Source organism: Vipera ursinii (genome assembly GCF_947247035.1).
Source record: "Vipera ursinii genome assembly, chromosome: 2".
Classification (NCBI taxonomy): domain Eukaryota; kingdom Metazoa; phylum Chordata; class Lepidosauria; order Squamata; family Viperidae; genus Vipera; species Vipera ursinii.
This window is the reverse complement of record NC_139513.1, coordinates 116,258,626-116,284,293: the sequence shown is the minus strand read 5'-3', so window position 1 is coordinate 116,284,293 and position 25,668 is coordinate 116,258,626. Positions and strand designations below refer to the sequence as shown.

The 25,668-nt window shown below is 41.7% G+C and overlaps 1 protein-coding gene across 2 annotated transcripts in view; it reads right to left on the bottom strand.

The window, feature by feature from the left end:
• Window positions 1–18,419, bottom strand: part of SEPTIN9 (septin 9) — a 276,740-nt gene extending 258,321 nt beyond the window's left edge. For both annotated transcript variants that reach the window (XR_014491173.1, XM_083352364.1), the window contains exon 1: window positions 17,997–18,419. Coding sequence is in view for 1 of the 2 variants with exons in the window: in XM_083352364.1 (XP_083208490.1) it covers window positions 17,997–18,018 (22 nt within the window). In the remaining variant the exon portion in view is untranslated. The remainder of the gene's footprint in view (window positions 1–17,996) is intronic.
• Window positions 18,420–25,668: the final 7,249 nt, after the last annotated feature.

Below are 25,668 nucleotides of genomic sequence, written 5' to 3'. Positions count from 1 at the left end.
GTCATAGAAGATGAAATGTCTTCCTCTAATACCTCTGGTCACTTTGGAGATAGAGGCTTGTGGAATAAACTTCCTTTCTGCCAATGCTGCATGGATCTTGATTCCAGGTCACCAGGTCTTGAATCCAAAATAATACTGGTGTAGAATGAAATGAAGGCTAAATATCAGACATACCTAACCTTCTAACCCCTTCATGGATTACTGCCTTGTTATGGTGAAGGGGCATGCGTAATTCAATGAAGCTATGAGCTATGCCTTGCAGGGCCACCCAAGATGGAAAGGTCATAGCAGAGAGTTCTGACAAAATGTGATCCACTGGAGAAGGAAATAGCAACCCATTCCAGTATCTTTGCCATGAAAACCGTATGGACAGTACCAAAAGGCAAAACGATGTGACACTGGAAGATGAGCCCCTCAGGTCGGAAGGTGTCCAAATGGACTCCAGAAGATGGTAGACAGGAAGGCCTGGAGGAACGTTGTCCATAGGGTCACAATGGGTCGGACATGACTTCGCAGCCAGACATCCTAGAATGTGAAGTAAAGTGGGCCTTAGAAAAACTGAGCAACAACAAAGCTAGTGGAGGTGACAGTATTTCAGCTGAGCTATTCAAAATCTTAAAAGATGATGCAGTAAAAGTGCTACACTCAATTTGCCAGCAAATTTGGAAAACTCAGGGCTAGGCAGGGTTAGATGAATCAAAAGTTGGAATTAAGATTGTCGGGAGAAATATCAACAACCTAAGATATGCAGATGATACCACTCTAATGGCAGAAAGTGAAAAAGAACTAAAGAGCTTCTTGTTGTGGGTGAAGAAGGAGAGTGCAAAACTTGGGTTGAAACTAAACATTAAGAAAACCAAGATCATGGCATCCGGCCCTCTCAATTCCTGGCAAATAGATGGGGGAAAAATGGAGGTAGTGACAGATTGTCGAAACCCATCTGCAGAACAAAGCACACACAGCTGACAGCAGGAATGGGTGACAACCAAGGATTGCTTTATTCAGCCTCAAACAAGGATAAAGTCAGCGTTGGCAGCACCATGCTCCCAATGCTCTTTTATGGCCTGCATGCGCAGTAACTCCACCCCCCCAATGCAAACTATCATTCATTCCCGTGCTCATAAATCACCCCTCCCCCTTTGTTCCTTGCGCATTCGCTCCTTTGTCCATCCTCCCCGGCGTGCCACTTCCCATAGGGTAAGTACCCCAGATGACCCCTGCCCTAACCCCTGGGGATCCCCCCTCACCCCAAATGGCCATGCCGGACAACTTCCAACCCAAGACTACCACCCCTTGTCCGGAAAGCCCCTGCGCCTCACCACCAGGCAGAACCGGCAGAGCCGGCAGGGAACTCGCATCGGCTGCAGCGACCAAAACCCCAGTCCGCCAGTCCTCGGCTGCCGATCTACCTGGGTCCAACTTGCAGCCGTTTGCAAGCCATTTCCCCAACCAGGGAACAGTCCGTCCAGCCATTGGCCCCATTCAGGCAGAGTCTCTTGCCAACAAGCAGGCGGCAGGGCTCAGCCTGCCCATCTGGATGCCTGCAGGGCCTGCCGGAAAGTCTGTCTGCGCAGGTGCGTCCATCAGCTGACAGGCGGAGGTGGGTAGCCAGGTCAGCTGTGTGCCAGCGAGGCCTGCCGTGGGGTCCGTGTGTGCAGGCCTGATCCCGGGCAACCGGACACCTGCAGAACCTTTTGGGGGACCTGTCTGGTGGCTGGCAGGTGTCAAAAGGTAGTCCGGTAGGTCGGGCGTCGGCAAGTGCCTACGAGGGATCCGCTGGCTCAGACCCGGCCTTGTGGGGCGTGTGGAGACCGGATGCCAGATAAGGTGAGGCAGAAGGGCCGGCGAACGTGGCTGCCGCTCCCTTGTAGTGTCGGGTCCACGGGGCTCGACACAGATTTTATTTTCCTGGGCTCCAAGATCACTGCAGATGGGGACTGCAGCCAAGAAATTAAAAGACGCTTGCTCCTGGGGAGGAAAGCCATGGGAAATCTAGACAGCACACTAAAAAGCAGAGACATCACCCTGTCAACAAAAGTATGTATAGTCAAGGCTATGGTCTTACAAGTTGCAATGTGTGGCAGTGAAAGTTGGACCATAAGAAAGACTGAGTGACAAAGAATTGAGGCCTTTGAACTGTGGTGCTGGAGGAGACTCCTGCGAGTCCCTTGGACTGCAAAGCGATCAAACCGGTCAGGCCTAGAGGAGATCAACCCTGACTGCTCTTTAGAAGGCCAGATCCTGAAGTTAAAACTCAAATACTTTGGCCACCTAATGAGAAGGAAGAACTCACTGGAGAAGAGCCTAATGCTGGGAAAGATTGAGGGCAAGAGAAGAAGGGGACGACAGAGAATGAGGTGGCTGGATGGAGTCACTGAAGCAGTAGGTGTGAGCTTAAATGGACTCCAGAAGATGGTAGCGGTCAGGAAGGCCTGGAGGAATGTTGTCCATGGGGTCACAATGGGTTGGACACAACTTCGCAACTAACAACAACAACAACCTTCCAAATTCACCCATCCACCATGGTAAACCAGTCAAAGATCTTATTAGCTTTCATCACTGAGAATATGCTAAACTGAGCCCCTTTTCAACTGCAGCACCATGATTATTTTTATTTTGCTGAGTTTCTTTTCAGAGAAAAACAAGCACCAATCAATTTTACTTGTCTTGTGTATTATCAGAATAGTACCATTTGACAGTAACTTGCATTAGAAACAATAGCAGCAGAGTAGAAGCTGGCAATGAAACCACACTATCACACACACAACAAATTTCACACTATTAAGTGTGAATGGGTGCATAGTTCTTTACTCATCAATGAGTAGGTTCTTATTTTGCTTCACTGACTCTTATTTAAATCATGTACTTTTGAACTAACTTGTTCAGTCTAAAGGCATAGCTCAAGGCTGTTATTTGAAAAAAAATCTTGGAAAGTCTGTATCGCAGGGAAGTCTTTTTGCTGTAAAAAGTACAAACAACCATATTAACAGTAAAAATGTTACCGAGCTAAGAGGTAGAATCCAACAAATTGAAATTGTTCCTATCCACATTAACCCATGGAACAGATTTCTTGCAAGTTCTAACACGATACCATACCTGCCTTCTCAGTGATATAATATTGTCTTTTGTGCTCTGCACATATACACATACAGATCAACACCAGGAAATTCATCATAGCAAGGCATTTCATCTTCCTATTTGAACAGGAAAGACCACCCAGATGAAAACATTCCTTATAACAACTTTTGCCATTGTTAAATGTAGCTGGCAGCTTTAAGTGGCTTAAAAATTGGCACTCTTAAATGGCTAGAATGAAATCAGTGTTCCACAGCTGGGATACTTCAGCTAGAGAAGCATCTTTCTCATTTTTCCACCCTGCTCTTTGGCTAAATTATACTTGTAGATAAATATAAACACTTCACTAATACCAGACTCTGTTCTCTAGAGGAGAGATGGGGGAATATCATAACTGTGGGGCCCTTGAAGTGCAAATACCTTTTTGAAAAGTAATAATTATACATTATACCGCAAAAGGTATTATGAGTTTTCTATTTAAGGCAAATGCTACATATTTGATCTAATCAAGTCTTATACAATGTACATTAATTGTTTTCACAGCCTTGGAAAATGCCAGGATTCTGCCATTGCTTGCTTACTCTCATAGAGTTTGAGAAATAATAGGATGGAAGGATTGTTTTAAGTGGGGACGGAGTGAAATTATTTCTTCTATGAAGTTAATAAAAAGAATCCTGATTGCAATATTCTCTTTCTAAAGGGATCAAATGATCATACTTGCAGTGGAAATATGGTACCTTTCTTTTACTTTTATTTGTTAAAGGGCCTGTACTGGTATAATGTTATACTCAGAGCTTCTCTTCTTTTTTTCTTTAGAACTGAAGAAGCTTCTTGGATGAGAAGCAAAATGTCTTCAATGAAAAAAAGAAAAAGAAAGCCCAGTTGCCTCTTGAAAAAAACACCTTTGGAACAACCATGTTCTGGATGACTGAGAATCTCCAAGGATTCATACAGCTTAATAACAGTGGTAACTAGGTTCTTATATTATTGCTGTTGAGCTACTTGGCAGATTTGTTAAACATTGGGGGAGCAGGAAGGGTTCCACCACCATGTGATTATGTCACAACATTGTGCAGTCATTAGTTTCTGTCCACTTCTAGTCAGATAAAGTTGGACTTAATAACATTTCCAGTACTGACCTCCTCAGTGTTCCTGGTATTCAGACAAAGGGAAAGAGAGAGAAATTTCCTTTCAGTGTGACTTCACCAAAAAATAATAATAATTGAATAATTAAAAGCAATTTAGGGAATGAAATTCTCCATGGGAACAAGTTCAGAAAAGAGGTCTGGTCTCAAACAAAATGACAGTTTTAAGCCTAGCATTCATTTTTGCCCTAAACTGATATTGGTGCAATATGAGGGAAAGCAAGGAAGCAAGGCAAATTTTATCTGCACAAATATTTTGCATGTTACTTATTGTGCAAATGTTTGGATTGCCCCTCTAAGGAGAACACTTGAGGTGATGGACTAATAAAGTACAAAATAGTTAAATTATTAACTACTGGAACAATAAGACCAGAAATTGTTCTCCTCATTTAAAAACCCAAGTAAAAAATAATCTTTGTAGAACAAAATCAAGCAAGCAAGTTTCTTTTACAATTTAAAGGAATTGTGAACTTTCATCATGTGGAACTAGCTTGCTTTTGCTTTAATGTGAATAAATGCATTAAATCAGTTGGAGGATTAATGTATCTATTTCATTTTTTTTATTTCCTATTTCAGAGGAACTGTCAGAGTCCATCTGGGAATAATTCTAGGTTTTTAAAGGGTTTCTATTCTTAAATCCCATGAATCAGCTCTAAACTGGTTTATCATATTACAGATCAATCCTGACAATGGGGGCATGCTAAAAGGGAACCAAACAATTGATCTAAAAGAGAAAGGAGCAGGTTTGCCATTTATTTTCTGACAGCCATCTAAAATTCTGAGGTAATTCTGAAAAGTTTTTTGGGATAACATTTTTATCATGATACTTGGATAATTTATTGCTCATGAAGGACAAAGATGGTAGAGCTGGACTAAGAACACATTTTTAGTCATCTCCCCAGACCCATAAATTTCATTGCCTTATTACCATTGCCTAGAGATCCAGTTCATTGTGGTAGTTAAAGTGCTGACTTAGAGAGCAGGAGACTGTGATTTCTAGTCCCACTTTACACATGAAAGCCAGTTGCGTAACTTTGGGCTAGTTACTTTCTCTCAACTGAACTACCTCACAGAGATGTTGTTGGAAGAAATAGGAGGAGGAAGGAGTATTATCTGTTTTCTCCCCCTTATAAATTACTTATAAAGTAATAAAGATAGGATAAAAATCTACTAAATAAATAAATTGCCTTTATATGAATGTTTTTGGTTACCTTTTCCTCTAATTGCATAATATACACGATATGTACCAACATAAATACGGTAAACTAAGAATACCTTAAGATTGTGTGTGCATTTTAGGCAGACTCAGAATAGCTCCTTAATCTTCAAGGATTGATTCCATTAACTATTATTGTTAGTCTGAAAAGATTTTGACTGCTTTAAAGAAAAATTGTAAAAAACACTCCAGCACTGTTACAGCACAATCAAACGTTCAGCTAAATTTGTAGCAATATCAAATCATAAAGTACTTTGATAAAACACCAGCATGCTGGGATCTGGCATCATCGGATATACATGTAGATCACTAGTGGGTGAACAGACAAGTTTGCTAAATTCCTTTGGCCTTTTGCACACAGCATTCTCCTGACTGCCTATCCTGTAAAAAATATGCAAATAATTATTGTTCAACAGCATAAAGCTGTTCTTATACGCCACAGTCAAAAATCTAATACCCAGGAAAGATGAAACATCACAATATTTTTACAATTCTTGCTTGACCAAAATTGCAAGCTAATCTATACAGAGTAGACAATAGATGCTGTATTTGTCTTTTGTGGCATGTAGGTGTTTCTTAGTTCAAATAATATTTAGCAAAGGTAATATCTTTGTGGGAAAGACAGGTCCAGGCTGTTACAGCTGTGGACCAAGGGTTGAGCAATCTTGATAATAAAGCTCTATAAGTTTTCCTCTTAACATTGTAAGAATGGACAGGAAATCCTGGCACAGTGAATCACAAAGGCTCCAGGATCATAATTAAGCAAAAAACAAACAGGAGCAATCATAGGAACAGGTTAAAGTAAGGAAATAACACCCTGTTAGTCAAAGGCTTTAAAGCTGGGCATGCACACCAAAAAAGTTACTAACTTGAAGATCCAACTAAAAATTCTGCAACAGATTTCAGTTAAGAAAAGCTGTCAGACCTAAGAAGAAGAAAAATAATCAAAATGGAAACTGTGTGTTTTAATAGGAACTTTTAGAAGAATTTAGTGACTTCCTATCAATGTAAAAATGCATAACACAATAATATATATCAATAGTTTTTTTTCACAATCTTTGAAGCCAATTTTACCACACAGCACAGCCAGTTTGATCCAGCAGTTAAGATGCTGGACTATGAGCAAGAAAACATGAGTTCTAGTCCTAATTTAGGCCTGAAGCCATCTGTGTGTCTTTGAACCAGTCACCCTTTCTCTTCCCTTGGAATACAGCAAGGGCAAACCACTTCTAGAAACGTTGTCAAGAAAATCCATAGATCTCTCTATGTAGTCATCAGGAGTTAAGATTGTCTCAAAGATACACAACACAAACACACAAACACACACACACACACAACCTTCCCCAACTGGGATGACTTCCTGGTGCATGGATTTCAATTCCCAGAATTGTTAGAAATTGCCAAGAGGGCAGCCCCCTCCAGAAGGAAATCTGTTGTAGCTTTCTGTAGTGCAAATTGTTTATCAGGGGTGATACACATAAGCTACTGTATACCCCATAGCTTCTAGAATCTAGAGGATAAATGCAATTGGCAATATTACCTCTGTGGTACTATTATCAAAAAGGAATGCAGAGAACAGAGGACAATCAGTAACAACATTTCCCCATCTTTCGTTTAATCCAGGTCTGACCAGATCTGGATGCTATTTTTAAGGTCCCTTGTATTTAGCCTCGTGTTCCAGGAGCAACTGTCCTAAGCAGCAAAGTTGCTGACTGCTCATTTAAGCTGTGTTTGCAGATTGCTCAATCATTTGAATGGAAATGAAGGACACCTTGCTGGAGCAAGCCAAAGAGAGAAATGTAATTTTATTTTTTATTTTAATTCCATTTATATCCCGCCCTTCTCCGAAGACTCAGGGCGGCTTACAAGCTTAGCAGTAATGGGTCTATTTTTGTTCTGATGAAAAAAAAAACATTTCCAATACACTAATAAAACAATAAAGGACAATTCTCCATTTTCATGCAGCTTGTGTGGCTGAACCAGCACATAGACCCATGTGGCTTGACTAAAAAAAACATGTCTTGGTTTTACTACTCCATTTCTGGCTCTACTTTAATATCTAGCAATTATGCTCTAATCGTGCATACAAAAGACTTCAGTGTATTTGAATAGAAACTGTTATATGTTGATAAAATTGCTAGACCTATTGTGAAATATATAAAAAAAAAACAAATCATACGCACTTTAAATGTATTTGGATTGGACAGTTTCAGAGTATCCAAGTCCTTTTAGAATCTATTCTCCCACTGGAAAAAGGATAATTGTGTGCCCTACTTTACAGAGAACAGTCCTTTTCTTGAAAGTATTCCCTCAGCTATGCTTATAAAGAACTATCAGAAAGGAATATAGAGGACTAAACTCCCTATCAGCTTTGGCCAACTGCTTTAAAAGGCTTACAAATGACTTTTCCTCTCTACGGAGAGATGTATTTCATATTTTTCTATTGGCTTGACAGTAGCACATGTAAAATTATCTGGGGAGGATTGTCAACCACAAGTTTTAAAGATCAGCCAACATTGCAATTTTTAAAAAGCAAATGCCATTCTGGGATGCATAGAGTTCAGACCATAGGAAGCAATTGTTCTACTCTGCCCTGCCATGGATGGCATCTTACTTGGGATACCGGGCCCAATTCTGGGCCTTGTAATCCAAAAAGAACAGTGACAGATTGGAGTAAGTTTGGAGGAAGGCTTCCAAATCAGTGAATGGTCTGGAAATCAAGCCTTATGAAAAACAGTTAAAGGATCTGTGTATTTTTAACTTATAGAAAAGAAATTTAAAGGAAGATTATAATGATCTTAAAAAAAAGTTAAGGGGGTTGGAGGGGACTTGTTTCGTAATGGCCTTGGGCAAGACTAGAGGCAGTGGGGTAAGACTACAAGGAAACAGGTTGAAACTAGACATCAGGACTTCTTGGCTGTATATGCAGTCCACCAGTGAAATAGGCTGATATATATATAAAGTGACAAGTTCTACTTTGCTGGAGGTCTTCACACAGAGGCCAAATGGTCACCTGCCACTAGAGAAGCAGGGATTGGACCTCATGATCTTTAAGGTTCTTTTTTGTTTATAATTCTATGATTACCAGGTGTTTTATGTGGCAATTTTCATTATTCAAAACACTTCCAAAGAACGACTATAAATTATGAATTAAATTTTTAAACACCCATTCTTATGTGAATTTGTGTTCCCTTTTCTTGCTGATTATGTAAACGGATAACTCTGTTGGAAACAGAACCTAGAGTTCAAAATATAGCTGAGAATGTGTTTCAGGCCATCAGTCAATAACTAAACATTGAGTCAATATTCTACAGAGACAGGAATTCAGTGAAGAAATAAGAAATACAGTTCTCCTAACCGCAAGAGTCTGGGTGAAGAAGGGATTGATTTTTCCAACACAACCAAGCAGAAGGAGATTGAAATTAAGATCAATAGCCCTAAAATCGGAGGTGACTAATGAATGAGTCTGACAAGTGTTCTGCGTGAATTGGTTATATTTCATAATCCCAAAATCAGCAGGCAAACCTAACAGTGCACTGTGTCTTTTGTTTACTGGCATGACAGTGTGACTGTACCACCAAAAAATAAAATAAAGCAGCTACTTGAAACGAGGGCGCAGTGTTTTTTATGGAAGAAAACAAAACGGTGCTTTTTAGTTGTGAGGAATGGCTGGAGGAAGGAGACAGATGAATGGAAAGATTAGAGAAAAGGGCTGACCTTTAATAGGATGTTGTAAACTCAAGCTGCTCTAATTCACATAATTTTACTAAAAAAGAGGTCACAGGAATTTCTTCTAGTATGTTAAAGGAAAAACAGAAAGTTCTTTACACAGTAGAAAAGTTACGGTTGCTTCTAGAGTAAGAGAAAGCAAATATTTACTGTGTTGTTTTCCAATGATTCAAAGGGGTGGGTGGGAAAGTGGGTTATTTGAAAGCAAATAGGAACTTGTTTGTCGAGGACTTTTCACCTGAAACAAGCTGAAACTGAAATGAAATACAAAACTGACCAATTTCTTTTTTAAATCACTTGACGCGATGGCCTGAGAGGTTGAAATTTCCAGTAACAATAAATCAAAAGTAGAGCAAAAATCTGGCATTTCACTGCTTATGTTTCAGGTGCCAGGCTAATTCCTAACTTCCTTACCTAACAATTAAAACTTGCACTCAGATGAGCTCGCCTGTCATGTCTTGGGGGAAGTTTTCTTACACAACCCGGAATTCAGTTCTTCTCCTGAATCATCTCATGCATTACATTTCTTGACCTACATTTCCTGACATCCAATTGAGTAAGACCATTACATGTTTTTATTTATTGGGTACCAACATTTTCCTAGAGGAATTGTGTGCCAACTACAGATAGTCCTTGACTTACAACCACAATTAATCCCAAAATTTCTGTTGCTAAGTGAGACAGTTGTTAAATGAGTTTTGCCCTGTTTTATGAGGGGTTTTTTTGCCACAATTATTAAGCGAATCACTGTGGTTGTTAAGTTAGTCGCACGGTTGTTAAGTGAATCTGGCTTCCCCATTAACGGCTTGTCAGGAGGCCACAAAAAGTGATCACGTGAACTCAGGACATTGCAACCGTCAAAGGTATGAGTTGGTTGACAGGCATCTGAATTTTGATCAGGTGACCATGGGGATTCTGCAACGGTTGTAAGTGTGAAAAATGGTCATAAGTCACTTTTTCCTGTGCCGTTGTAACTTCAAACCATCATTGAATGAACTGTTGTACGTTGAGGACTACCTACACAGACTTATAAAGATTTATAATGCTTATTTTTTTCATTGAAAACGTAATCTTTAGTAAAGAGCTTTATCCAAACTTTCTTTTCTGTAAATGGCTGTCTGGCTAAAGAATTTGGGCAATTCTGTTTTGAAATGTCTAAGGGCTCTATCTCCTTAGAACAAGAGTGTCAAACTGCTGGTCTGTGGGCCAGATGCGTCATGATGAAACCGCCCCCACCCCATTGCCGGCAATGGGGAAAAAGTTCTGATATGTCTCACGATGTCACGTGACGTCGCGAGTTTGACATGTCTGCCTTAGAATGAAGGACTCTTGCTTTTTTCATATGTTTGTTTCCTTGCCTTTCTTCTATAACAGCATTCAAAGCAGGCCGTTGTCTAATCGTCTTCCATCTCGGTCCTGACCAAATCAAGCCCTGTTTAGTTTCAGCAAAGAGACATGGAGAAAATCTCAGATAGCAACTAGTGTTAAACCTCCTCTCTTGTAATCATGCTTAACTGAAATAGAAATTCTCCAAAGACACAAATGTTCTTGAGGGTTAAAAAAAACACAATAGATTTCCATTAAAATAATACTGTGTTTTGTTTCTTGTTATGGTCTGGATTTTCTACTATGGATATGCTGCCTATTTCACTGTTTAGCAACTCTGCACTTCTGATATCATAAAATGAAATAAAACAATTAGCGTGCTAAAACATTAAACCCTCAAAAGTTATGAAAATCAGATCTCATTTTGATACGACTATATTGGCAAACATTTCTACTCTCCATAAATCCCCAAGGATATGTCAAATCAAGTGCTTCCTTGTGCTTGTTAGGTACACTAAGTATCCCCCTTTTAAGAGAAACTAAATTCACAGTTACAAATTATGAGCACAGCTGTAGTTAGTTTCTGGTGCTGAGCATTATCATTAGAGTTAAAATGAACATAATAAGCAGTGTGTCTTATTTTTTTTAATTGGAATCAATAAAAAGCCATACATGTATAACCACTCTTCTATCTTCCAGGAACTGAACATGTTGAGGCAGACTAAATTTCATGCCAAGATAATGAATAAGATGGCATTCATTTAAAAATAATGTGTCACCAAGGAATGAATAGTTGCTGAAATGTGATAGCTTTATGTAAAATAGTGTGTGTGTGTGTGTGTGTGTGTGTGTGTGTGTGTGTTTAATCTTAACAGAGGTAGCTTCACCTTTAGCATGTTATGTTCAGCTGTAATGTGAAGGGCAACTGTTGTGGTTAAGAAGTCCAGCTGTTATCTAGTATTTTTGGTGAGCATGGCTAGCCAGAAAACACAAGTCTGTTAATTTGCAATTATAGAAACTTTATAGCACAGCAGTTGCTGTAAATTTCATTTGCATTTCAGTAGCAATTGTTGCTATTGAAAAGTTAGAAGGGTTTGCTGTCAAATCAAATGGAGGCAACAGCTGGTCCTCTTCAGAAGATGGAACCAGAATGGGCTCATCTCATTATGCACATTATGCTAAGCAATTAACCATGGTTTACAAATATAATTCATACAGGTCCAGCCCAAATCAAATCAAACTCATTTTAACTTATTTCAATCTGTAAATTTCTATTTTAAGTTTCAAAGTGAAAGAGTTCTAAGTTTCAGAAGTCTGAAAAACTCATTCTTTCCTTCACAGAACTCTGCTTTTCCATGGGGAAATTCTTCCTGGTTTTGGGAATGTATTATGAGATCATCACTGTAATACGGACTGTATTATACTCTTCCCTTCTGTAATCTGCAGTCTTTGGATATCCAAAGACCCTCCAAAAGCACTATGTAGTGAGTCTTTATTATATCAGCCATTTCAATGATAGGTTCCTAAGGTAGGTTTCCAATTAATACAATAATAAACTAAGAGGAAAAAAAAACATTTATTCAATGGCTACTGATGCTAGAAGGGCTTAAAGTAAGGAACTGTCAACCTGTTTAAGGATTGTTATATTCTCTCTACTAGTCACTTGGATCTTCACATAGCCTTTTTTTTTTTGCAATGGCTGCAAGTGTATGATTTATATCTAGGACACTTCCCGGGTCACCTACAGTTCAGGACATATAATATGGCTACTCTGGTCCCATAGATCTGTAGGAAAACTTAAGCATTTTGCTTACTTCTGTGGAATTTTGTATGTACATACATCCTATTTAATACATCCTATAAAGCAGACATATCAAACGCGTGATGTCACGTAATGTATCGGAGCTTTTTCTCCATTGCTGGCAATGGTGTGGGCGCAGTTTCCTGATGATGCATCCAGCAGTTTGACACACCTGCTATAAAGGAGTCAAGACTTTTGCTTTAGTTTTCATCCATTTTTAGTGCTGAATACTGTAAATAATTTTTTTAAAAAATCTAGATTGAATTTTGAAGCTATTGGCTACAGAGGTCTTTCTGGAATCAATTTCTCTTTACTTGCATGCTATATTGAAGAGTGAGTAAATGAATCTCTATTTTCATGAAAAGAAATTCAGGGAGGAAACACCTGCTTGAAACTCCGCAGTACAATAATGAGGAGTGAGAGATAATTCAGAATGGAAGAATTGTGAGCAGGAGATGGATGAAATTCCTCTTATCTGATAGTCCCCCTATTAACTTTTTTTTGAAAAAGGAAGCAGCCCATAAAATAAATTATACACTTTTGCATATACAGAGATGACCTGCATATAATTAATGTGATTGCTCCTAAACATCCTCTTTCCTCTAGCAAAATTTGATCAACACTTTGGTTTACTAGGCAGCTGAGAAGAACGAACAAGGAAATCTTTTAATGAGGCAATCACAACATTGAGATAACTTAAGCACTAAGCCCTACCTTGGGGTGCAACAGATGAAGGCACACAGGTAAAAAAGGAAAGAGGGAAACTGAAGAGTTACATGGCTGCTTCTTCTCCCCAAATTTATCCATCCAGCAGCACTTGTCCAGAGACCCAATAGGATCTCCCTTTATCTCCTCAATCCAATCAAAGTATCTCATCTCCACTCCAGATGCCTGTTAGATTCAGATGGAGCCTACTCTTCTCTTCCCTTCGCTTCAAAATAGAGTCATAAGTGGGTGCAATGCATTTTGGTGGTTTTTGATGGTGATGTTCATGATGTTCATCCTCAGACTTTCTGTCTTGGGGACACTGTTCCATAATAGTGCTGCCTCTCTCTGTCAAAACATGTTCAGAAGGTGGTGCTGTGTTGACTACTGCTCAGCCTTGTATTCTGTTCTATCTTATCCCTTATGCTGTTTAACCACATATGACAGCAGGGGGAGAGAATTCAAAGCCTTAAAATACTCTATATCTTCTAATCCCCCATCCCCCCCAAATCAATAAATACCCTGAAATGTAGCCGAAACAAAGTGGTTTTCCTAAGGAGGACAAGCTTAAATTAACGTGGTGGATCAGTGGGTTAGGACACTGAGCCTGTCGATCAGAAGGTCGGCAGTTTGGCAGGTCGAATCCCGAGTGCTGCGTAACAGAGTGAGCGCCTGTTACTCGTCCCAGCTTCTGCCAACCTAGCAGTCCGAAAGCACGTAAAAATGCAAGTAGAAAAATAGGGACCACTACGGTAGGAAGGTAACAGCGTTCCGTGCGCCTTTGGTGTCTAGTCATGCCAGCCACATGACCACGGAGACATCCTTGGACAAGCGCTGGGTCTTCGGCTTTGAAACAGAGATGAGCACCGGTCCCTAGAGTCGGAAACGACTAGCACGCATGTGCGGGGGAACCTTTACCTTTACCTTAAGAAAAAACAAACACCTAGATTTGGGGATTGACATAAAATCCACTTTGAATAGGCTTGCCTTCTTCAGAAAGAACAGGTTCTCATTTTGGGAATGGACCTTGGCTACCACCTATTTCTGCATTGGTAGCAATAGCAATAGGACTTAGACTTATATACTGCCTTAAAGTGCTTTTACAGCCCTCTCTATGTGGTTTACAGAGTCAACATATAGCTTCCAACAATCTGGGTCCTCATTTCACAAACCTTGAAAGGATGGAAGGCTGAGTCAACCTTGAGCTGGTCAAAATCGAACTGCAGGCAGCTGGCAGTCAGCAGAATTAGCCTGCAGTACTGCATCCTAACTACTGTGCCACCATGCTAGGTACTAATTGTGGTGAGGAATGCATTTGAGCATTATTTCCTGAGCCACATGATTTGAACTGAACCTGAACAGAATCCTGGAGATTGCAACTGGTGCAAAATGTGATGCTAACTGATGCAAGGTGCAAGGATCACATGATATTAACACTGAGTTATCTCAACTGGCTGCCAATTGCCTACCAAGTAACACTGAAAGCATTGGTTTTGAACTTTATGACTTAGCAGCTGACTATCTGCAGCATCCCCTCTTCCACTAAGAATTTGTTTTGTTACTTAGATGAGCAGGAGAAGCCCTCTTGATGATGTCCCCAGTGCTACATTTCATGGGCAGGATTAAAAGAACAGAAGACCCTTAGATATAATCAGACTTTTATAATGTGAGATATGATTTAGAATTAGGATAACATTTTTTCTTTTCTCTTTTTTGATATGGGAAATATGAAGAAGATAAGATTTGAATAAAACTTTCAGCTATACAAATGTAATTAATATTGAGAACATCATAACGGATAAAGACATTTCAAATACTGATGGGAAATCAAACTTTAACAAGAACACGAAAAACAGAATATTGATTAATGAATTGACATTGATTTATGAATTGATATTATTTGTATGATATTAGTAGAATATGATGAAGATGCTTATATCTAATGCTGTATACATTGATAGTACCAAAAATTGTAATGGTGAAATGAAGGGAAAATGGAAAAAATATGAAGAAAGGAGGATCAGGAAAAAAATACTGGATTGAACAGATTTATATTGAAGAAGTTAACGTTAAATATTTGAACCCAGACAATATATTGTTTACTAAGCACTAAAGACCGTAATTTTAAAAAATTAATAAAACTTTTATTTAAAAAATGGCAAAAAACCCTCAAATAAACCCATTTTCTTATCAAGCTTTAAGTTGTTTTTAATCATAATTAATTTTGATTGTAATTTTGATTGTAATATGAATGGTACTGTTATGTTTTGTAGTTTGCAACTTGGCTTTATTGTTTCAAGGTACCCAGAGGGCTTATATAAGTAGAAAGGTGGAATGTACAAGTTATTATCGTATATGGCTTTTGTTAAGCTGCTAAAATGATTGAAGCAGCATAATATCATGTTACAAATAATTAGGATGATGACATAATGTGAAATTAGGCTGAGGTCCAGTCTCAGCACCCAATAAATCTGGGCAGCTTCTGGGTTAAACCACAATTATTTCTTATATTCCTCCTAACACTTTCCGAGGTGTTATGAGAAACATAAAATACTGGTTCAGCAATTCAGGTTTAGCTACTTGAACAAACTGCAGAAAGGAGATCAAAAGAGTTTACTTTACCTAGAATTTACCATAATTTGGATTGTGAAACACATTCTCTAGCATATATTTTTTTACCTGTTTTATGATACTCTCAATTTGAAACAAAAAGTGTTTCTGGCCAGCATGGAGTGTTAACTTCCAATGCACATATCAGCCCCATTTTAGTAATTGCATGAAGAGTTATTACAGTTAGATATAGATATGAAAAAAGAATCCAATTAGTTGTGATCTATGTTCATCTGGCAGAAGATCTAGGCAGGCACTTTCTCACAACTGATTGAAGGTCAGCCAAAGCTCACAGGGGTTGGCTATGCAGAACCACTCTGTAAAGTCTCATAGGCCATGTGAGAGGGGTTAGACAGAGGTACAAAACAGGCAGCTTGCCAGGAGCTCTAGTCATCCCTCATGAGTGCCCCAGGGTGAGCTGGTGCCCAGAAGTTAGGCTTATTTTGAGGGCTGTGGATTTTAAGGGGCCCAACTGGTGCTTCAAAACTTGCTGAGGCTCCAAGCAGCTGTTTCAGTTCTTAAAATTTCCTCACCCCTATTCCTTCCTCTCCCCCCTCCATCCCCCCAGAATAAGGTTAATTTGATCCTGGCCCATACTATTAAAGCTTGAAATAGCTTTTAAGCCAATAGAAATTTGCTCATTTCCTGAATCAACGAGATACACAATAAACTTTCCCACAGTTCTCAATGAAGGAGCAAATCTCTGGTCCACATACCCCCTGCTTGGTAAAACATGGCACTGCAATTCCAAGATTTTGCTGAGTGCCGTCTCTCATATTCTTTCAGACAGATTTCCCTCATTATCCCTGGGACACTTAATAAGGTCATTCTTTTATGTGTTTGCATTCATCCTTGCTATTCATCCCTTTATGAAGAGGAATAGCAACAGGATTCCTACCATTAGCCAGCACGGACGGACAGAGAGAAAATGTTTTGCATATATACAACATATCTATGTTTATTTCATTTCATTAATCCATGCTTTTTGTCATTTACCCCTCTTGCATTGTAAATAGTTTTCCTTATGCCATGATTGTCATAAGGTAAGCCCACCTGCTGCTCATATTTGTTTTTGATCTAACACTTGATGTACAGTAATCCTCAATTTACAACTATTCGTTTAGTGATCATTCAAAGTTACAATGGCACTGAAAAAAGTGACTTATGACCATTGCAGCATCCCTGTAGCCATGTTATCAAAATTCAGATGCTTGGCAACTGGGATGTAATTATAACAGTTGCAGTGTCCCAGGGTGATGTGATCAGCTTTTGCAACTTTCTGACAAGCAAAGACAATGGGGAAGCCAGATTCACTTAACATTCATGTTACTGACTTAACCGTGCAGCAAATCACTTAACAATTCTGCCAAAAAGATCATAAAATGGGGCAAATTTCCTTTAAAAACTGTCTTGATTAGTGATAGAAATTTTGGGGTCAATTGTTCTAAGTCAAGGACTACTTGCACAATGTGTCTAACACCTTTGAGTAATATAGAGTGGGAGTGGACTAGGTTACTAGGTTTATTCATACTCATGCCAAGTACAATATTTGCTGCAAACAACAGGAACAATGTCATTTTAGCCAACATGCTAGAAGTGCAATCAATCCTAGTTTTACCTAGTTTTACCCCAACTATATTTGTTCCTCTATGCCAGTTAGGATCTCTAGAGATTGTTTTGCAGGTTTTCACACTGTTATCACAGCCCACCAAGACAGACATACCTGCAGAATATTGACATTCTCAGTGTCTTCAATTGCACATTACTTAAACTTTATGCAGTAACTTCTTTAGTATACAGAAACACATTCTCCATTAAATTATCTTACAACTTCAGCCGTCCAGTATGTAAATGTGTATGAAACCTTATGACAGGTTTCTAGCCCTCAGAGTTACAGAGATCAATCGTTTCCTGGAAGCTTAGGATCAAGATCTATGATGCATTTTCAATGTATACATGCAACCTATGAACTGCAGAGCCCAAGAGTTAGAAAAGTATAGAATATTGAGAGTGCTGTAACGTATGAAATAATCCATAAAAGCACTATAGTGTGCTTGAGTGGCAACGCTTGTTGGGCTGGTTTTAGATAAAATAAGTACAGTTTTAAATGTCAATTTGTTACATACCAAGGCTTTTGGCTACGAAATGCTGTGTTTGATCTGTCTATACCTGTACCTACGCAGACATTTGCCTTTCGATTGGAGAATTTAGCATATGCTCAATTCAGTCAGTTTTTTTTTATTGCCAATGTCTTTCCTCTCCTCTGAGACCCGCTTGCAACTCTAAAGAGTTGAGCCAATAGAAGACAGGCAGTAGTTTGCAACAAGTAGTTTCTCCTTCTGCGCAAAGAAGGAGAATATTCCCGAGGAAACATTTTGTTTCTACTCACCTGTATATGATGTCTTTTTCATGCTGTCCTTATCCCAGCTGTTACATAGGAAGGGAAGAAAGTTTCTCCAAGCTGCCACAGCCCCCTTGTATATAATCCCCAGGGGTGCTATGAAAGAGGCTTAATAATCCTTTTGCTGTAGCAGGCTGGGCTCCGCAGAGGAAGTGCTCTCCTCTTACATGTTACCTACAGACCTAATCACAATTGCAGCTGGGCAGGGAGTGCACAGCACTCCCATTCATTAGAACACACCTTTTCTAATCCGTGGGTTGTTCCAACTAGGCTAAAGCTGAGAGAGGCAATTAAGGGAAGAGTTCAGCTGCAGAAGAAATTTCACCTTTTTCCCTCTCCAAATAAACTGGCCCTGGCACACACTTGTTCCTTGTCCTGCCAGATATGCCCCTTTGTGGACTTCTCCCCACCACCACCTAAGTTGCCTTTGAGTATTCCTCCTAGTTCTCCCTTCTCAGCTGTGCTGGTTGCTCAGCCTGGAGGCAGGACTCATTTGTGTACGCTCCAGTTCAAAGTGCATTGTGGCTCCGTGGTGGTGAACCTATGGCACATGTGCCATAGGTGGCATATAGAGCCATCCCTGTGGGAATGCACGCCATCACCCCAGAGGGAGACGGGGCCAGGGTGCTCCCTTCCGCCTCTCCACATATGCCTGTGCTCTCGCTCTCTATCTCTCTGCACTGAGAGTCAGGGAGCAGCTGCAAGAGCTGGGCAGATCCAGGCTGGATGGCAGAGGCAGCTGCCAGCATAAGTCCAGATAAGCCTCCGGAGTGATTTTTGCAGTGCTCCAGCGACCCAATTTGGTCTCTGGAGGCCTGGAAAAGGCCTCTGCCACCCAGATCGGCTGTGGGGGGAGGGCACAAAATCCCCCAGCTGCTGTGCAGATCACCCTGCCGCCACCACCTTTGCCCCCACCTGCCGTGCAGATCGCGCTGTTGCCGCAGTCCCCCCCCACCCGCCAGGCTGCCACTGCTTCGCCCACCCACCGTGTAGATCATGCTACCGCCGCCATCCCCCCCACCCGCCACACGGATTGTGCTGCCGCAGTTGCCCTTCCCCCCCACTCGCCACGTGGATCACACGGCCGCTGCTTGGAAAAGGCCCCACCTGCCGCCACTCAGATCTAGGGCTGAAGAACGATTTTGCAGGGGGGGCAGCCAATCTGGGTAGCAGAGGCCTTTTCCAGGCCTTCAGAGCTCACATCCATGGCTGTGGGGCAATTTTGCAGCATGCCAATGGCCCAATCCGAGCTCTGGAGGCCTGGAAAATGCTTCTGGCTCCCGGATCGGCCATGTGGGGGTATGTGAAATTGCTTTGCAGCCCTAGATCTGAGTGGCAGAAGCATTTTCCAGGCCTCCAGAGCCCGGATCGGGCCGCTGGCACGCCACAAAATCACCCCAGAGCCATGGATGTGAGCTCCGGAGCAGCAACGCAGTCTCTGGGGTGGGTGGGGGGGAACGGCAGCAGCCACTGTGTGATCCATGTGGTGGTGGTGGGTGGCGGCAGCAGTGTGATCCACACGGTAGTGAGTTTCACGGTCGCTTTTGGCCAAGCTGCATTGCAGCAGTATTGGGCGCAATACACAAGACGGCAAACAGCTGTGTCACACCAAAACTGGCTGTTTGCCACCTGCTGCCCAATGCCACTGCCATGAGACCATGGAACAAGCCCGGCAGCAGTAAGAAACCAGCAGTGGCGTAGCGTGGGGGGTGCAGGGGGGGCCGGCTGCACCGGGCGCAACATCTGGGGGGGCGCCCATTAAGCTCGCCGGAGGGGGACGATTCTGCTTCGCCGAGGGTCGGAGGAGCGAGCGAGTGGGCGGAGCGTAGAAAGCAACCGCATTCGCTGAGCCCAGCCAGTGCGGGATCCCGTCCTCTCGCGGCTGCGGATCGCCTCCTTTCTCGGGTGGGGGTGGGGAGGCTTGGCAGCGTCTTGCCTCCCTCTCTTTCTCCCACCATGGTTCTCCTCCGCTTGGCTCTCAACCTGCAAGCCCGGCCCCCCCGACCCAGCTCCCGCCCCCGTCTCCTCCTTTCCCGGAGGTAAAGGTAACAACTGCAGCCGCCGCACCTGCGGCTGCTTGCTGCTCCTCCTCCTCCTCCTTCTCCTCCTCCTCCTGCCGTATTGACTCTCTGTGGCCACTCGGTTCCCCCTGCAGGAGGCGATCGGGACGCCCCCCCGACACACGTCGCCAGCAGCAAGAGTTTCCAGCCAGTCCGGCGAATCTTTGGGGTGAGGTGCCAAAGAGAAGGAGGCGGCTTGGCTTGGATAAGCAGCGTCTGGGCAGAAAATAGGTCGGGCGCCACAGCAAGTATGAATTCCTGGGGTTCAACCTAAGCAGGCAAAGCTGCAGGGTGGGTTGGTTGGCTTTTCCGGCTTTGGAATAACCTTGGGAAGCTGAGGCATTGTAAGTTGGAAGTCATTGTTTGTTGCCTAACATGTTGGGTCACCCCACACCACATGCTAAGCCATAAACCGTGGTTGGTATCCAGGGTTTAGGACAAGATGGAGAAAACTAGCCAATTGTGGGATCATAAATCTTGATGAAGCCCATCATCGCTCCATGTGATGTATGCACTCAGTCTACAAACGTAGTCCAAGACTATTCACATCTGTTGTAAGGTCATTCTCTCGTGGGGTTTATCTTGACATCCACTAAGAGTGGAACAAACATGCCCCATTAACCATTTTCAACGCCATGTCCTCTCTTTGTCTCATCCTAAATCACAGCTGAGGCACCTTAAAGTTGCCTTGTTTCAGTTTTAAACTAGCATTTTCCCTCTTCTCCAGAGACCCTTTTTTGCCTTGAACCTAACTCAAGGGTAGGCAACCTTGGCTCTTTTATGACTCATGGACTTCAACTCCCAGAATTCCTGAGCTAGTGGAAGAGACTCGAGTGCTAAAATCCACGGGTTAGGGGGCGCAAATTACTTGCCTTGCCCCGGGTGCTGACAACCCACGCTACGCCACTGGAAACCAGTATACTGTTTCCTTACCTCCTCCCAGCTTGTTCTGTGGCCTCATGGCAGCCACATTGGGTGCGACGCATGAGGCAGCAAACAGCCATGTCATGTCAAAACTGAGGGGCCAGCAGGCTGTGACTGCTGATGGACACAGTTGGCCCCCATGCACTCACTGTGTGTGGGGGACCGATGGTGTCAGGCAGCAGTCGCTCCGGTCCCTGCCTCACCTTGCCTTGCCCTGTGGCAATGGCACCCTTGCCCTGCCCCCCTTCCTCGCCTTGCAGGATGAGCCTTCTGCCCACCATCCCACCCACCAGAGACCTGTATCTCCCCCAACCCTGCCTGGTCCCCACAGGCATCCCTCCCCACAAGTAACATTGAGGTGGCCATGCCCACCCAGTCTGCCATGACCAATGCAGCCATGCACACCCAATGGGCCACGCCCACCTGGCACCCGATGATACATAAGTGGGTTTTAGGTTGCAGTTTGGGCACTTGGTCTCTAAAAGGTTTGCCATCACTGTTGTGGCTTGTCTGCCTGCTTACTTAAACATAACTTCTTTGCCTCTTTGGAATGGCCCAGAGATGGGAATTCATTGCTCAAGGTTGCTGGTTGTGTAAATGCATAAAACTCTGATTGTTTGTAAGGTTTGTAAAAATGCTGCCATTCATGGCTTTGAAAGGAAATGGGGCACTGGCAAGCTTTGCCTTGCTATCTCCACAAAATTTCCAGGTAAAAGAAGTCAGGTAATGGTGCCTGGGTGTTTATCAACATTAGATCACTTAGTAGATGTGAACATTTCATCTGAAAACAAAAGATTTTGGGAGGGGAATAAAAAACAGAGAAGGGGGAAATGTTCAAATATGTGACTAGGCAATTGATATTTAGTTAAATGAAATGAAATCCAATATACTTTTTGCTCTCTCTTACTTCTTGGAGCATTGCCACTTGAGATATATATGTATTTAGGACTAAATGATTAATCTTTGCAGTATGTTTCATCAACTGACTTTTCTTTCTATCTTTTCGTGTCCTGTCTTGTCAGAGGTTGTTGTGGTTATTGTTTTCAGTGTTACTAGCTTCAAATAACACACTCTGAATGTGTGTATGTACAAGAACAGTGTCTATGAGTTAGGTTTTACTCATTTAGACTTCATGTTCATGTTGAAGTCATTTTTTTTTGCAACAGTGATTTACTGTTTCTTGATGGTTGGGTTTTTTGTTTTTTTTTACTTTCCAGCAGTGCTTTTTTTGTAAAAGAAAAAGGTGCCGGAACTCACACATGTCATACAACCCGCCTTGCCTACCCTACAAGGTTCCATCCAAAAAAGGTGCCGGAACTCCGTTCTGAGCATTCTATGAGAAAAAAGCCCTGCTTTCCAGTATATAGTACACAGATTCTTCATGGTGGTGTCCCATGCAAGTCCTGAGTAGGTCTGACCTAGTTAATTTTTCATAGTGCAGGCTTAAATTCTTACATAGTATGAGCTTGGTACACAATTCACAATGTAAAGTCATAATAGGATCCATAGACCTTTGATAGTAAGTAGCCTATATAATTATGAAAATTCCCTCTTCCTTTTGGTGGAAAATGAAGATGGAGGCTTCTTTTTATTTTTGTCAGAGAAAAGGATACACATATTATAGTGCCTTCCATAGTGAAAATCCATTGGAATTGCTAAGGTACCATTTAGGAGCAGCAGCACCTTATATCCTATGCCAAAAAGGAAGGAAAGGAAGGCAGGCTCTAGGTCTAGGATAAATTAATAAGAATTCTTATCAGCATCAGTGAGAAGTCATGCACCTCGTGAATCAGAAGAGAATTTTCAAGGAATGGGCTGGAGCTGTCACAACTCATCAAGCCGCAGACAGCCCACCAGCAAAATACTAGAACCCCACCTTGTTTTGTATTTCAAAACAGGCAGCAAAAATGGTTTATCAAATCTCCAGGCAGACAATCAAGGTGTGTAGCCTGCTGACAGAGCTGTTCAAAATGAAAGCAAAATAGGGCAGGTGCACCCAGCGTCAGCGAAGGGCTACTGCAGGCAACTGCCTGAGGCCCTCAAAAGTTCATCAAGTCCACCGAGTTGAAATGCACCCAGTGGCTCTCCCCTCACCTCAGTTTCTCAGCCATTGTGATATTAATAAGGAAAAATTAAAAAGGGAGACTGCAGAGGTGAGAGATTGACACCCTTAGGCTGGAAAAGGACACATAGCTTTGTGAAAAAGATTTCAGCAAAAGCAAGTGGCATTCAACATTTGTCATCGCTGACTACCTAATTGTGCAGAAACATTATTCTAGAGGAGCTTCATAAACTAGGACAAAGGTGGCCAATCAGTGCTTATGACATGTCCATGAATATCAGGAATTAGCAGGCTTCTTTAGAACTTTTCTAGAGCAGGGATGTCAAACTGCGGCCCAGACACATTATCTGGAAGCCGTGCCCACGTCATTGCCGGCAATGGCAAAACTCTCCTGATACATTGCGCAACATCACGTGACATCATGAGTTTGACACGTCTGCTAGAGGATATCTTTCTCCTTCTCTTTATAAGTGTTGTGTTATAGCCTGTGTAATTTTAAGGTGCTAACATTCAAAGCTGAATGAATTCAGGTGTTGACATCTCTGGGTGACTAATCAGTGCTCAAATAACATTCCAAATATTTGTACCTTCCCCAAGCCTGCCTAGACTCTCACATCCACTTAACCTAAACAAAGTTCCACAAATGCAATATTTCTGAGGATGGATTCTTTCTAAGTGCAATGGACAGTAGGCTTGTTCTATTGCTACTGTGGCCTGGCATATTTCTTCCACTCTGGGATCCCAAAGAAAAGAAAGGATCCATAAATATCAGAAAGAAGGAGCCCACAGAATAAAGTTATTTATTTTTTTCTGTTGTGTCAGAATGATTCAGAGACCGGCACTTCTTTTGAAAGGGCAAGTTAATGTTTCACAAAATACACATCCCAGAAGCCTTCCATAGGCAGGTCTTTATATAACTTTCTCCCCTATTTTTGCAAGATTAGCAAGGGAATGTATAGTTCATTAAAGAAAGGGGGATTTGGACAAATAGCAGGAGCCAGGTGGAGTGTAGTCATGCCAAAACAGGTCAGGTCAGCCCAGAAAAATGCACAAATTATGCCAGCTGGGTCAGGGCATAATTTTTCTCAGCGCACCCTCCATTTTCCTAATGTTGGAATTTCTAAAGAAAAGCAGATTCCTCTGTGAGCTTGGGGTTTTTTGGTCAGGTCAGCCCACTTTTGAAAAGTGCTTTCCACTGTCTCAAGAGAGGCAAAAATCTAACCAGTAAAATGCTTGTTTTGTTTTGCTTAGTTTTATATTTAGTGGAACTAAAGTTTTGCTTCTGGTTAATTGTTACTCTGTAAGAAACTCTTCAAAAGGTTCATAAGTAAGGAGGACATTCAACATTATTCTGGTCCTTTGTCAAAGCACATCTGCAGCAGTTTAGCACATTTGCAGTACAGGAGACATGTATAGGTATAGCTATAGGTATATGCAGGTGCTACCTAAAGTTTCAGGGGCCAGGTGTAACCTGATTTAGTGCAACCAGAGAGACCCAATTTGGTGTAGTGCTGAAAGTGCTGCCTAGAAGCTAGGAGATTGTGAGTTCTAGTCCAGTTTAGGCATGAAAGCCAGCTGGGTGCCTTTGGGCCCATCATTCTCTCTCAGCCCTGCTCACCTCACAGCATTGTTGTTGTGGAGAAAATAGGAAGATCAAGCAGTATTATGTATGTTCCCTATCTTGGGTTATTTATAAATTAATAAAGATAGAATAAAAATCTAGTAAATAAATTAGCCCACATTTTTCTGCATGGCAAGCTTGATGCAGCATGTAAAAAAGAGAACTTTTCATATCCCTATGGAAAATACCCAATTAACATGGACAAGACTAAGAAGAAAGAGGGTCCACTGCTGGGGTATTTTTTGAGTTCGGAGAACGGGCTGGAGGAGGCCTCCCAGGCTAGAAGTGCATGGATGCCACTTCCAGAAGTCTGTTCTAAGCCTTGGAGGCCTAGAACAGCCCCCCAGAAGTCCATGGATGCCACTTCTGGAAGTCCGTTCTAGGTCTTGGATGCCCAGGCCTGCATCCACTCAGAGAACCAGTTGTTCAGGTATTTGAATCCCACCACTGATGTGAATGCTTGTGTGCAGAGGGGCAGACGTGCATGCCTGCCACTCTTGCAAATGGAACCGTGTGTATGCGCATGTACTTGCAACTGCTGCTTGCATGGAACCCTCCCTCCCCCCACCCTGGAAAGGTTGGAGACCACTGCTTTAATCCCTAAAATATAAGCTTTTTCTAATTTGGATTTTCTCCTTTGCCAATTACTACTTCTGAAATTGAGAAGTATTCTTGTTATTTATTTATTCAATCAATCAATCAATTTATATATACATCTCACATTTATAACTCTGGATGGCTTACAATTAAAACATAAACAGTACGCAAATCCCACCAAAATAACACAACCATACAAATAATACACAATGTTAAAACAATTAAAAACTATAATGTAAAGTCTCTGAAAGTGCCCAATTATTCAAGAACAGTACAGTACAGTCATTTTATCATCTGGAGATGGAACTGAAGAATCTAATAGAAAAGATAATTTCAGTCTTTCATTGATCAAATAGAGTAGAAATTCTTTTACTCCCACAGTAGGGTTTCAGGGAT